Genomic DNA, 12,212 nt, shown 5'->3' with positions numbered 1-12,212 from the left:
CACGGCGGCTCCGATCCTGGGGATCACAACGCGAGATTGCCGAGGGTGCCGGAATGGCTGAGGCCTTTTTCCGGTCCTTTGTCTGCGGAATCCTCCTCCCCTCGTCCCCGATCGGGAGCCCGTTTCACGGTTTCTCCCACTCGAGGGGCGAGTCCGGAAAGGCTGACACGATCTGGCTCTGAGGAGCTAAATGTGCTTAGCATAGAGGAAACGGAACGTCATCAGCGGCGCCTTCGGGGGCACGGCTTACCAGTATCGGGTTCTTCTGTTCGGCCTAGAACTATCTCCCTGCACGTTCACCAAATGCATGGATGCAGCTCTGGCTCCGTTGAGGCTCCAGGGCATCCGCATACTGAACTACATCGACGACTGGCTCGTCCTGGCCCAGTCTCGAGAGTTAGCGGTTCGGCATCGAGATGTCGTCCTCGCCCACCTTCAGCGTTTGGGGCTGCGGCTCAACGCGAAGAAGAGCGTGCTGACACCCGCCTAACGGACTGCGTTCCTAGGGGTGGTGTGGGACTCAACGACGATGCGGGCCCACCTGTCTCCCGCACGCATCGAGTCCATTTTATCCTCAGTGACCAAAGTGCAGTTAGGCCGCGCCATCACTGTGAAACACTTTCAGAGGGTGTTGGGTCTTCTGGCAGCAGCGTCCAGTATAATACCTTCCGGACTACTGCACATGAGAGCCCTGCAGTGGTGGCTAAAATCCAAGGGATTCTCCCCGAGGGGAAATCCGCTCCGTCTGATACGGGTTACGAGCGGATGCCTTCGTTCCCTATCCGTATGGAGGAAGCCTTTATTCCTGTCCCAAGGTCCTGTGTTGAGAGCAATCTGTCGCCGAACAATTATTTCAACAGACGCCTCACTCACGGGATGGGGCGCGGTCATGGACGACCGCTTCGCGAGAGGCTCCTGGGAGGAGCATCATTTCTCTTGGCACATAAATTGCCTGGAAATGTTGGGGGTTTTCAGAGCTCTGAGGAGTTTTCTGCCCGCTCTCCGCAGTCGCCACGTCCTTGTCAGGACCGACAATACGGCGGTGGTGGCCTATTTGAATCACCTGGGGGATCTGCGCTCGCGCCCATTATGCAAACTGGCACATCGGATCCTCCTGTGGTCCCAGGAGAGACTGCTGTCCCTCAGAGCGATGTACATCCCTGGGACCCAGAATCAGGGGAGCAGACCTGCTGTCGAGACAGGGGTTGAGGCCCGGGGAATGGAGACTCCACCCCGAGGTGGTGGAGTTATTATGCGAAGAGTTCGGCCCCATAGACGTGGACTTGTTTGCGTCCCGAGAGACGGCACACTGTCCCCTGTGGTTCTCCCTATCACCGCCAGCCCCGCTAGGGCTGGATGCCATGGTACAGACGTGGCCGAGGCTGCGTCTGTATGCGTTTCCCCCAGTCGCTCTGCTCCCGGGGGTTCTGGAGCGAGTCCGCCAGGACGGCGTCAGCCTACTACTAGTAGCCCCGTTTTGGCCGGCACGAGTGTGGTTCTCGGATTTAATATCGCTCCTCGAGGGCCCGCCCTGGCAGGTCCCTCTGAGGAGAGACCTGCTGTCCCAGGCAGAGGGCCAGATCTTTCACCCTTGCCCCGCCCTGTGGCAGCTATGGGTCTGGCCCCTGAGGAGGCGCAGTTCTTAGAGGCGGGTCTGACGACAGGAGCAGTCGAAACGCTGCTCAGCTCCAGAGCCCCGTCCACGAGAAGGATGTGCGGCCTAAAGTGGAATGTGTTCACCACCTGGTGCAGAGAACGGGCGGTGGACCCAGTTACCTGCTCGGTAATTGTGATACTGGAGTTCCTCCAGCACCGTTTCTCCGCTGGCCTCTCCCCGTCCACGCTCAAAGTATATGTGGCTGCCATTGCAGCATTCCACGCCCCTCTGAGTGATGGGCCCTTGGGGAGGCTTCCGCTGGTCGTGCGCTTCCTCCGTGGAGCCCGGAGGATGAGACCCGTGACTCGTTCCAGGGTTCCCACCTGGGACCTGGCAGTGGTTCTCGAAGTGCTGGCTGAGGCCCCCTTCGAACCCCTGGAGTCGGCTGAGGCCAAGCACCTGACCCTTAAAATGACCTTTCACCTCGCTTTCACCTCGTTTCATCCCCCACCTCTGTGACGGCGGAGGATGGGAGACTTCATCTGCTCTGCCCTGTCAGAGCACTGAGTATTTACACTCTGAGGTCTTCCCGGTGGAGGAAAGCAGACCAGTTGCTGGTGTGTTTTGGGTCCCCCAAGGCTGGGCTCCCTGCTTCTAAACACACCATCAGCAACTGGATCGTTCAGACTATTTCCCTGGCCTATCAGGTGTGCAGTTTGCCTTCACATATGGCCGTAAGGGCGCACTCTACTCGAGGCATGGCAGCTTCTAGGGCCCTCCTCGCAGGGACGTCACTCCAGGATTTGTGTGATGCGGCTGGCTGGGCCACCCCTCACACTTTTATCCGGTTTTACAGTCTGGACCTGCCTTCTGCACCCGGCACCCGTGCGCTCTCCTCCTAGTCGTGCCGTCAGGTTCTGCACGCTGGGGGCAGGCGGGGTTTCGGTACGGCCTAAGTGGGTATCTCGTTCCCATAGTGTCGTCACCGACGCAGTTCGAGTTCCCTCGAAGGGGAACGTCTCGGGTTACGTATGTAACCCTTGTTCCCCGAGAAGGGGAACGAGACACTGCGTCGGTCCACCACACCTCACCACGCCTGGAGTGCCTTGCTTCATAGAAAGGGCTAATGTGTCTTATGTGCCGGCGTGCTTATATACCCCCTCCGGTTACGCCGTCACACACTACCGTTCTAGTAACACCAATAGGATTGGAGTAGTTTCATTCATAGTTCAGCCCTGCCACGCCCAGGGGCGTTCCCATAGTGTCGTCACCGACGCAGTGTCTCGTTCCCCTTCTCGGGGAACAAGGGTTACATACGTAACCCGAGACGGTTCTTTACAACATCACAGATTTTCTGTGTCTTAACGCTGTGGTTTCCGTCTTTTAGCTATAAATGCAGAACTAAAAGATCACAGAAGCATTCTGAAATATGTTTAGGGTAAAATATAGGTATATTATATTCAAATAGAGCAATTGAAACTAGCCTTTAATTTAATCAATTCTTATAGATCTCTTTTGAAATATATAGAACCAATCACAATGTTTGTTTACAATAACTTGGGTGTTATGCACATACAATTCAATAGCAGCAACATGTTGATTGCTACCTGATGTGTGCTCGTATGCGCGCTGGCTTGAGCTCATGAGCTTGCATAATCCGAAACACTTTCATACAGAGATCCTGCAACAAATACCAGCATGCCAGCTGTGGCTTTTCTCCAGACGTGTTCAGCCTCTGTTACTTCAATGTTCCCGGTGCAGAGGCAGATAAACAGCGGCCCATTACCTTTCATACAGCACAGCGAGCAGCATGTTGGCACAATACTCCCGGAAAAAAGGTAGTGTGACAGTGGCTATAGACAGACAGGGAGACAGCTTCACACACCATGCTGGAAACTCAGGTAAACTCCCACCGCAATGTTAAAGTAATAGTTTTATCAGCTTGAGGTTGAAGTAATTTATGCTCGTTACATGATAACGTTACATTTACTGCATTTAGCCAACCTGCTACATCGGCGTTAGATTGCCTGCTGCCTTTAAGTAACTAACTTTACTATCTGTGCATCTTTCACCCGAGGCTCAGCAGTGTCAACGCAGCTACATGTATTGGTAATGTAAAGAAATGTTTAGTGAGCTAGACTGAATATTATAAAGAGATTGTTGCCACATCAACAGTTAGACCGCACTAACATTACTGTAACATTAGTGGATGGGTCTTCCTCTGTGTTGTTGTCGCCATTTTGTTGCCGTAGCTGATTGCATATTATGTTGGTCATGTTAGTTACAGCGACTGAGACGGTGGAGAAGCTGTGTACCTGAGTATCGGTAAAACGACAATAAATCTAAATTGAACGTTACGAAGCAAACAGCGGCAGCTCCAAGCTAATTAGCATTAGCTGGCTGCCCTGCCTTGCATCACTAGGCTAGCAAAGAAATCGCTCTACATTTGCTTTTTACCATTACATCATTTCTCACATGCTAAATCAACATTTTGACATAATACTGGTGGTACACAGGATAGTAACATGGGTCGCGTTAGCTGGTGAAGTAATGTGGAAAGGAATACAACTTTACACCGGATAACAGTAGCAACTGCTCAGCGAGCTAACGTGACTCTCTCCATGATTTTGATATGACTGTTTTCACCGACATCATCTGAATCTCGTATGGTCTGACAGGCATCATCACATAAACTTTTACTGTTGTTTTAATGCTTACGTGGAGTTTATGTTGGAGTCTGAGTTAAAAACAAAATAGTGGCTGTTCCAAGCAACAGAAAAAACAGGTGTGTGCTTCGTTTCTAAGTGAGGTTTAAACCCAGTGATAAAAAGGCAGTGAATATTTGATTAATTAATAAGTAGGGGTGTGACGAGATCTCGCACAACAAGATCTCGCGAGATTAAATTGTGAGGATATTTTTGGCAGGTAAAAAGCTGTCTCGCGAGACTCGCGCAAATGACATTTTTCACACACTGTCAAGCCACACATCGATTTTCTCACGCAATGAAATACAAATGTATAGCTGATAAGATGGACTCACGGAGCTAATCAGCTCCGCCCAGCTGATTGACACCGGTGTAACCAGCTTGCACTGTGAGTCCAGACAGCTGTGATGAGTGGCAACATAGCTGATAGAGTTTTGCGCATGAGCAGAAAAGCTGCTGAAACACAGGAGCTTTTAAAGGAGTTTATAACTAAATTAAAATTTAATAATTTATCATTGAGGTGACTAAATCAGGACTCAGCACGGATAATATTACATGAGAAAAGTTGATCTACAGGAGAAACAGGTCTGAAAGCAACACAGAATGACTGAGAGCTGCACTGCATTATATTATGTTATAGTTAGGCTATAGAGTTTGTCACCTGCCTCCTGAATTTTGTGTTCTTTATATAAATTTTAAAAAAATTCACCATAACTGGTGCAGAAAAATTCATCATCGTGCAGGAAATAGTGTTTAATGCTCAAAATTTTCAGCATAAAAGATTTTTTTACAGTGTTAAAATCTCATCTCGTGGGTTAAGTGTCTCGTCACACCCCTATTAATGAGTGATTTCACTGAAAAACTACATATAGCCCTTTTAATTAATCTAACAACACTAATATTAATGTGGAGATCTCATTTACCTGGTGGGAAAGCTTTAACTTACCCAAAATTTAGTCAAACCGGCGGTGAGATGTTGCCGTTGGTTAGATTTGGTTTACCAAAGACGCTAGCAAAGCAACACAGTACAAAAAATAAGCATAGCAGAAACGTCAGAAAGGTCAGACTACTGTGTTTAACTGTATAGCTTTAAATGTTACAGCTGAAAATGACAACAGATATTTGCTGATGTTATGTATCTCTGCAATTGAAATCAACTGCCAGTTGTCTACCTGGATGTGACTGTTGTGAGTGCGATGTCACAGTGATTCAGTCTATAGAAGATGCCATTTTTATACACTGTATGCTTCCCGGTACTTCCAAACAGTAAGTAATGCATGGAAGTATAAATGAACTATATAAAGTGTATAGTGAAGCTTGATTTGATCTTACATTTTATACAGTATTGCAAAAGACTGACTCAATAAATTTTTTACTTTAACATTTGTGGTTTCAAGCATAATTTATTTTCAGTGATCAATCCCAAAAATTCTATTTGATTTCAGACACACTTCAACATATTTTATCAAATGCTTGCTTTAGAAATCTTACCACAACAGTATGAATACCAATTCAATATTTTTCTTTTATTCTTTTACATGTGTTCTTTGGAACATTAACTTGCAAAACAAAATGTTGTTAGAGGAATTGCTAATGAATAACAAGCAAAAGCTAAATTACAAAAATCATTAGCATTACCCAGTGCCCTCTTGAGGGTGACTTGCCTACTGAGGCCAAGAAGACCCAATGCACGGGAAAAATCCCACGCAACTTGACGTGCATATCTAAATTCAGCGAATATGTTGACAGAATGAATATGAGAATAAATTCTAAAGTTTCATTGTCAATTTGACTTTGCCAGCTGCTGTACTTGTCAGGATAGGCTACATTTAAATAAACAGGCTTATGCAAACTTAGCGCAATATCTGTCATGCATACAAATGCAGTCAACGACTAATTGACACAGCTGAAGCGCGTGGGCAAGTTAACACATGCATACACACACTCACACAGTTACACAAATAGGCCAATTATGTATGTAAATAAACTTTCTGTGTTGTTATCTGGTTTTCACATTACTCTCATCATCACATTCCTCAGGGGTCATGTTTCCTCAGGTTTCCTTGTGAGTGCTGAAACTTTAATAAGCCTGGATGAAATGTCGTGGGGTGGCAACAGAAAGCCCTTTAGCTAGGTGGGCTAAGACAGTGCCAGCTGCCGGGTCTTGTCTCTGATGCTATCATAAGGGACAGTCACTTGAACAGCCCAGTTACGTTAGAGGACTCCATCTGTCCTAGACACCAACTTATCTAGAGTGGTAAAAAGCAATGTAAAATGTCTGTCATTGTAGAAGTAATTTAATTTAGAAGTAAAGCTAAGTCTAGGTCTGATATGGGGATTGGGGATAGCGATCATGAGACGTACACACATGGCAAAGCAAGTAGATATACTTGATAGTGAAACAGGAGGAGGATTGGAGTTAAAAGATGTCTGAATTTTAGAGCACAGCTTGTCAGTGTGTCAAGTATTTATAGAAGGATGATGCCAAATGCTTTGATTATAAGACAGGGAACACAGGTTACGTTGCATCTTTGAGAGCGAATACTGACTACATGACACTGTTCCAGTGTAGCTCTTGAAACTATTGTTCACATGATCACAGTGACTCAATATCCAGAGTTTTTAAAATCACGGACAAATTATGCGTGCACAGCCCGAGGACAGAACACCTGTTATGTACACCGTGGCATCATTCGAGCACTGAACACACTGCATGTCATTAACCCCTCGGTGAGAATCCGGCTGACCAAAACAAATACACAAAGTCTAATTGCAATAATTACCCATTACATGGGGAGAGGTCAACCACCTGTACTGTCCACCTCAATCACATCTCCTTTGGCATATGAAGCTCACAGGTGATCCAGCTCCAATGTGTGGTTAAGTATGTGGAGAAAAGTGGAACAGGTGTGGTATTTAAAATCGATATCCACTGGCATTATGAATATGGTAATAAGCTCAGCAAGGCAGCAGGCAGCAAGCAGGCAACACATGCAGATGTAACTCCCAGAGAGGCCCAAAGCAAATGAGGTGTGCCCGCCCGCTATACTGCAGTTTCATCTGGCTCTAGAAATAACAGCACAGCCTCACTGTAGCTCCAATCTATCACCTCCCTGTCTGCGGGTGGTATCAGTAGGGGAAAAGGCACGCTGAAGGGAGAGAAGAGTGTAATTTATTAGGATGTGAGCAGACTAGGTGATTTCTCTGGAATGACAAAGTTAATTAATGTACAGGGACTTAAATTGTCCATCTTGCAGATGATCATTTAACCCTCTTCCCTTCTCATTGCCCTGCTTCCTCACCCACTGCACAGTGTGATAACCACTCACTAGCTTTTAGCAGATACTCTGCAAGGAGGAATGGATGTAGGAAATGTGGGGGAGTGCGTGCATAGATTTCACATGGGATTGCTACTTATTCCTGACTCCACAGAAAAAAAAATTGGATGGATGGAAACGCTCCAAAATACTGCCTGTCGCTGCTCCAGTCCCCATCATATGCTACCAGCTCAACTAAGAAAATCAAGCAATTTCCAGAAAGAGCTCTGATAAACCCCCTTGCAATGGGAATAGCACACATTCTTAATCACGCCTTCAAATCTTCTTCATGAATAGATAGTACATGTAAGAGCCTGTGCCTAAGAACAAATGCTGTTTATATTTTCAATATTATTTACTTAGGATTTAGAGATGATATTTATAATTCACTAATGTGGCTGGCTCAGCATTGGATTTGATATTAATCGGGGATATGGCTGGCTGTCTCTCCATAAACCATTCCACCCGAACTACTACAACCAACTCTACTCATCCTCACTGCACATGCACACAGACCCATGCACAGTAATTGAAATATTTCTTTTCACTAATTTTCTTTAATCTCATCCTTCCCGTTCTTCTCTATTCTATAGTTTAAATTGCCTAAACAACACCTGTACATCCTTTCTGATGATTCAGACATCAGCCAGGCCAACATACCTCTAACTCGATTGATGTTTGCACCAACAGGCATCCTATTAGGACAAGTGGTGCTGAATGGGACAGTGAGTTATCGTCACATTACTGCCCTGGGAGATTGAGAGGGGACAGATGGTTTTGTTACCAGCGTTTAATGAAGTGTTGTGAATCAGTTGGGTGTGCTGAGGAGGTCTTGACTGTCAAGTTGAAGGGAGATGGGGTTTGGAGGGTTAATAAGAACACGGAGTGAGACATTTGGGTCCACAATAACTTTGTGATGTCAAGCATTGTGCAATTTTGTTGCAGCTCAAAATTCACATGAATAGTTCATAGTCAAAATAAAAGAATGTTATTCCTTGTGGTGGGAAGTTTGTAAAATTCAGTCCCACCTTAATAAGAACTGAGAAGCACCTGTTTGGTCCCACTTTACTCTCCTGTCAAGGAGGAGATAAACTATTTCACCTTGTGACTGATAATGTGAGGTTGTCAACCTGTCTTTTATGCCAAACATGGTAATAATGTGCTTTGCTCTTCCCTTTTGTCTCTCAGGATGCTAAAGGGAAACAAAACAGATATACAGTGAGGTGTTTGTCATTACCGTTTTACTCCCACACCTGTCAGATGTCATCTCCAATCTGTGACTGTGTGATTTTATAGTAGCGCATATCTAGGGTTCGCGATCAGGTCATAAATGTTTGAGTGAGTATGAGCTTGTGTGTATTATGTGAGGATGTATTGTGTAGGCGTACATGTTTCATTATTTCACTGTGTGCGTGTGTGTGTGTGTGTGTGTGTGTGTTTGTGTGTGTTTTCATGTGTGTAATTGCGCATGTAAGCTGGTTCAATATGTATCTGTGTGGTTCGAGGCAAAAGATAAAAAAAGGCTTTGTGAATTGCGCTTTCATTCTTCTTTGTATGACTCCATTTACTTATCCCCATAGGGAAGATGATGGTGTTGAACTCGCATGCCAATGCAAATGCTTAGCAGCACTGCATGCAGTGTCTGTCCTTTTGGTGAGCAAAGGTATTAAACTTGGAGAGCAGGGTTTGTGGTATCACTGATATGGCTAATCTCTTTAGCATTCTCCTGTTGTGATGGGAACTGAGACGTCTAGTTTACCCCTGCCAGGGCTCATTAAGGACAACACATTTAGGCTATATGGAATATGACTGCAGTTACAAACAAAAGCAAAGCACACACACGTGCACATTCTCATACAAATAGGAACCCCCACAGACAGAAACAATGAATGAACACACAGGCACACATGCACAAACAAGACGCGAGAATTTTTATACGCAAACATGTCAACAAACAATGTTTTTTCCGAACTTTTCTTGGCAGAGGCACTAAGTAAAATTCACTGTTGCCCAAAAGTAGGTAAGGCAGAGTTCTCTGACACAATTGACCACATTTCTGAGATAAAGAATTTGTGATTTTAATTCAACCACTGCAAGAAGCCAACACTTAACTGGAAACCTGCAAAAAGGCAGCCACTAAGTTTTAAAATCAATCCTCTGGACTAATTTGTGGAGACACTTGACTATTAATGGCCCACCATGATATTGCTCACAAAAATGCCCCAAAATCATTTCAACTCCTGTATCAACTGTCTGATAAGAGAGAGTGTACTCATTTTGCTTTTAAACATTTCAAATAATTTTCAACTATTTGTCTTAATGGCATCTTAATAAATGTTCTTTTGTAATAACTGCAATAATATGACCCTGAGGCATACGTTATACAGATAACTGACTTGATTATTGATCATCGTGCATTTAAAATTGTTTCCCTCTTTCACTGGTACCCCCACCCGTCACTCACTCTCTCTCTTTCTCTCTCTCTCTCTCTCTCTTCAATGTACACACACACACACACACACACAAACGCGCACTCTGAACCACTGCAAACACAAAAAGATGGAAAATATTAAAAAACTAGACATCATTGGCACACGCATTTAGAGAGACAGTAGGATACTGTACAGGAAATAGAATCAATTTTAATAGCAGACAATGTGTTACAGAGTTAAATGTGTAAGGAAGGACAGGAGAGACCTAGAGGAGACAGATTAAGAGAAAGACAGACAAACAACACAGTGCAGTCAGCTCACCGGCAGCGGTCAGTCCTTCAGGGTTGGCACTCAGCTCCTTCATGTCAACCATGCAGTGTCCCAGTTGTTGGATGCCGTCCTCCATCTGTCCAGCTTGCCCCTCAGTTCTCCCTCCTGCTCCTCCACCTCCTCTCCCACCTCCTCTCCCACCTCCTCCACGAAACACCACAGTCCAGTCCAGTTCCCCAGCTCACACGCAGCCTGCCAAGCAGAAAAGCTGTCACAAAAGGTAGCAATCCGCACGCCTCGCTTTCTTGCTGCCTCACAGCTCGCTCTCTGGCAGCATTAAAGATGCCTTTTGGAAACTAATACGGAGGAGAGGGACAGGCGAGGGACCTGGAGCAGCAGCGGGAGGGAGAGAGAGGGAGAGCAAGAGAGAGAGGGGAAGGGAGGAGTGATGAGGGAGTGAGACTCCGAATGAAAGAGAAAGCAGGACAGAATTGATGTTATGTGCGATATACAGCTCTATCCATCAATCTTGAGCTGTCAGTAGGGCACCTAGACTAGACTGCAACACTGTCAGAAAGACACAACTCTGCCCCTTTCTTTCTTTTTTCTCTTCTCACTGCGCAGCCAATGCTGCATCCAGACATGGCAGCAGGGGTCCCTCTGATTTCTGACATCCGTCTCCCTCCCACTCTCCAGCCTCCTTCTGCCACTCCATCACCCCCTCCCTCCTTTCCTTTTCTAGAAGCAAAACAATTAACAAGCATCTGACTGCTCAGCTCCATACGGTGAAGCCAGCATCGTGCAGCATGTGATTTTGGAAGTTACATATGGTGTACAGGGAGAGGAGGGGAAGAGGGGGAGAAGGCGAGAGAGAATTCACAGTACAGTGACAGTTTTTAGCACAGTGTCATGTAATGCTGAGTATAAACCAACACGGCAAGTTCACTACAGGGTTAAATCAACAGGTTAAACAGAGAAAGTGACAGAGATAATAGATGTTTCGTGTTATTTAAACAAAATATATCAAGATCGCTGTGTAAATCTGGGCTGGACATCTGCAATTACTTGTCTAGGCGACTTTGTTTTAATCAGCAATTATTTTTAATGAAGAGTTACACTGGCAGAATAATGCAACTCGCTGCCTCTCCATCCAGTCATAAGGTGAAGGTTATTGTTAGTTACTAGGCCACCAAGGCCATGATTCTCCAGTAAGACCATATCTAAAATCAATGTTAATTTATACCCTGCTGAATGGAGATGGTGTTGTGGTCTGAGCTAAAGCTCAATAAAGACACGGAAAAGGCAGCAGCTTCAAACTCCTAAAGGAGGTAAACACAAGAAAATATATTATTGAATACTAAGACCCGCAAATGAAAACAGTGAAACATCAGATGATAAACTAAGTTGGTAGTTGATACATAGCTGTTTTTAACAGCTTAAAAGCCATTATATTTTAAGATAATTACATACAGTATCTGTAATGGTAAATCTTTTCTATTTTAGGGTTGCTTAGCATCAAAAAGTCACAAATAAATGTTTTATTGCAAATTTATTATGCAGGAGGGTGGTAGCACCACCATTTACCTGTTTTCGATGAGATCTTTTTCACTATTTGTGTATATAAAACTAGAAAGCATCCTGACTGAAAACATCACTAACTGGCATGGGATGTGCACGGCCCAGGACCGAAGGGCTCTGCAGCAAAACTGCTCAGAAAATCATTGGTACCCATTTCCCGAGCATCAGTGATTTTGGTGAAGTGAGGTGCCTACGCAGAGCCCAAAGGATTCTAAAGGAGAGTACCCACCCCAGCCACAGCCTGTTCACCCTGCTGCCTTCTGGGAAGAAGCTTTTCACCTCAAGCTGTAGCAGATACAGATAACCTGTATCT

The 12,212-nt window shown here is 45.3% G+C and overlaps 1 protein-coding gene across 1 annotated transcript in view; it reads right to left on the bottom strand.

Moving 5' to 3' along the window:
* inpp4b (inositol polyphosphate-4-phosphatase type II B) overlaps positions 1-10,457 on the bottom strand; it is a 192,427-nt gene extending 181,970 nt beyond the window's left edge. The window contains 1 exon segment of the mRNA XM_038713158.1: positions 10,373-10,457. Within this exon segment, the coding sequence (XP_038569086.1) occupies positions 10,373-10,457 (85 nt within the window).
* Between the last annotated feature and the right edge of the window lie 1,755 nt (positions 10,458-12,212).

The sequence above is a fragment of the Micropterus salmoides genome, unplaced genomic scaffold (assembly GCF_014851395.1).
Source record: "Micropterus salmoides isolate LMB-PRFRI ecotype aquatic unplaced genomic scaffold, ASM1485139v1 Ms_hic_scaffold_12, whole genome shotgun sequence".
NCBI lineage: Eukaryota > Metazoa > Chordata > Actinopteri > Centrarchiformes > Centrarchidae > Micropterus > Micropterus salmoides.
This window is presented reverse-complemented; position numbering and strand designations above follow the sequence as displayed.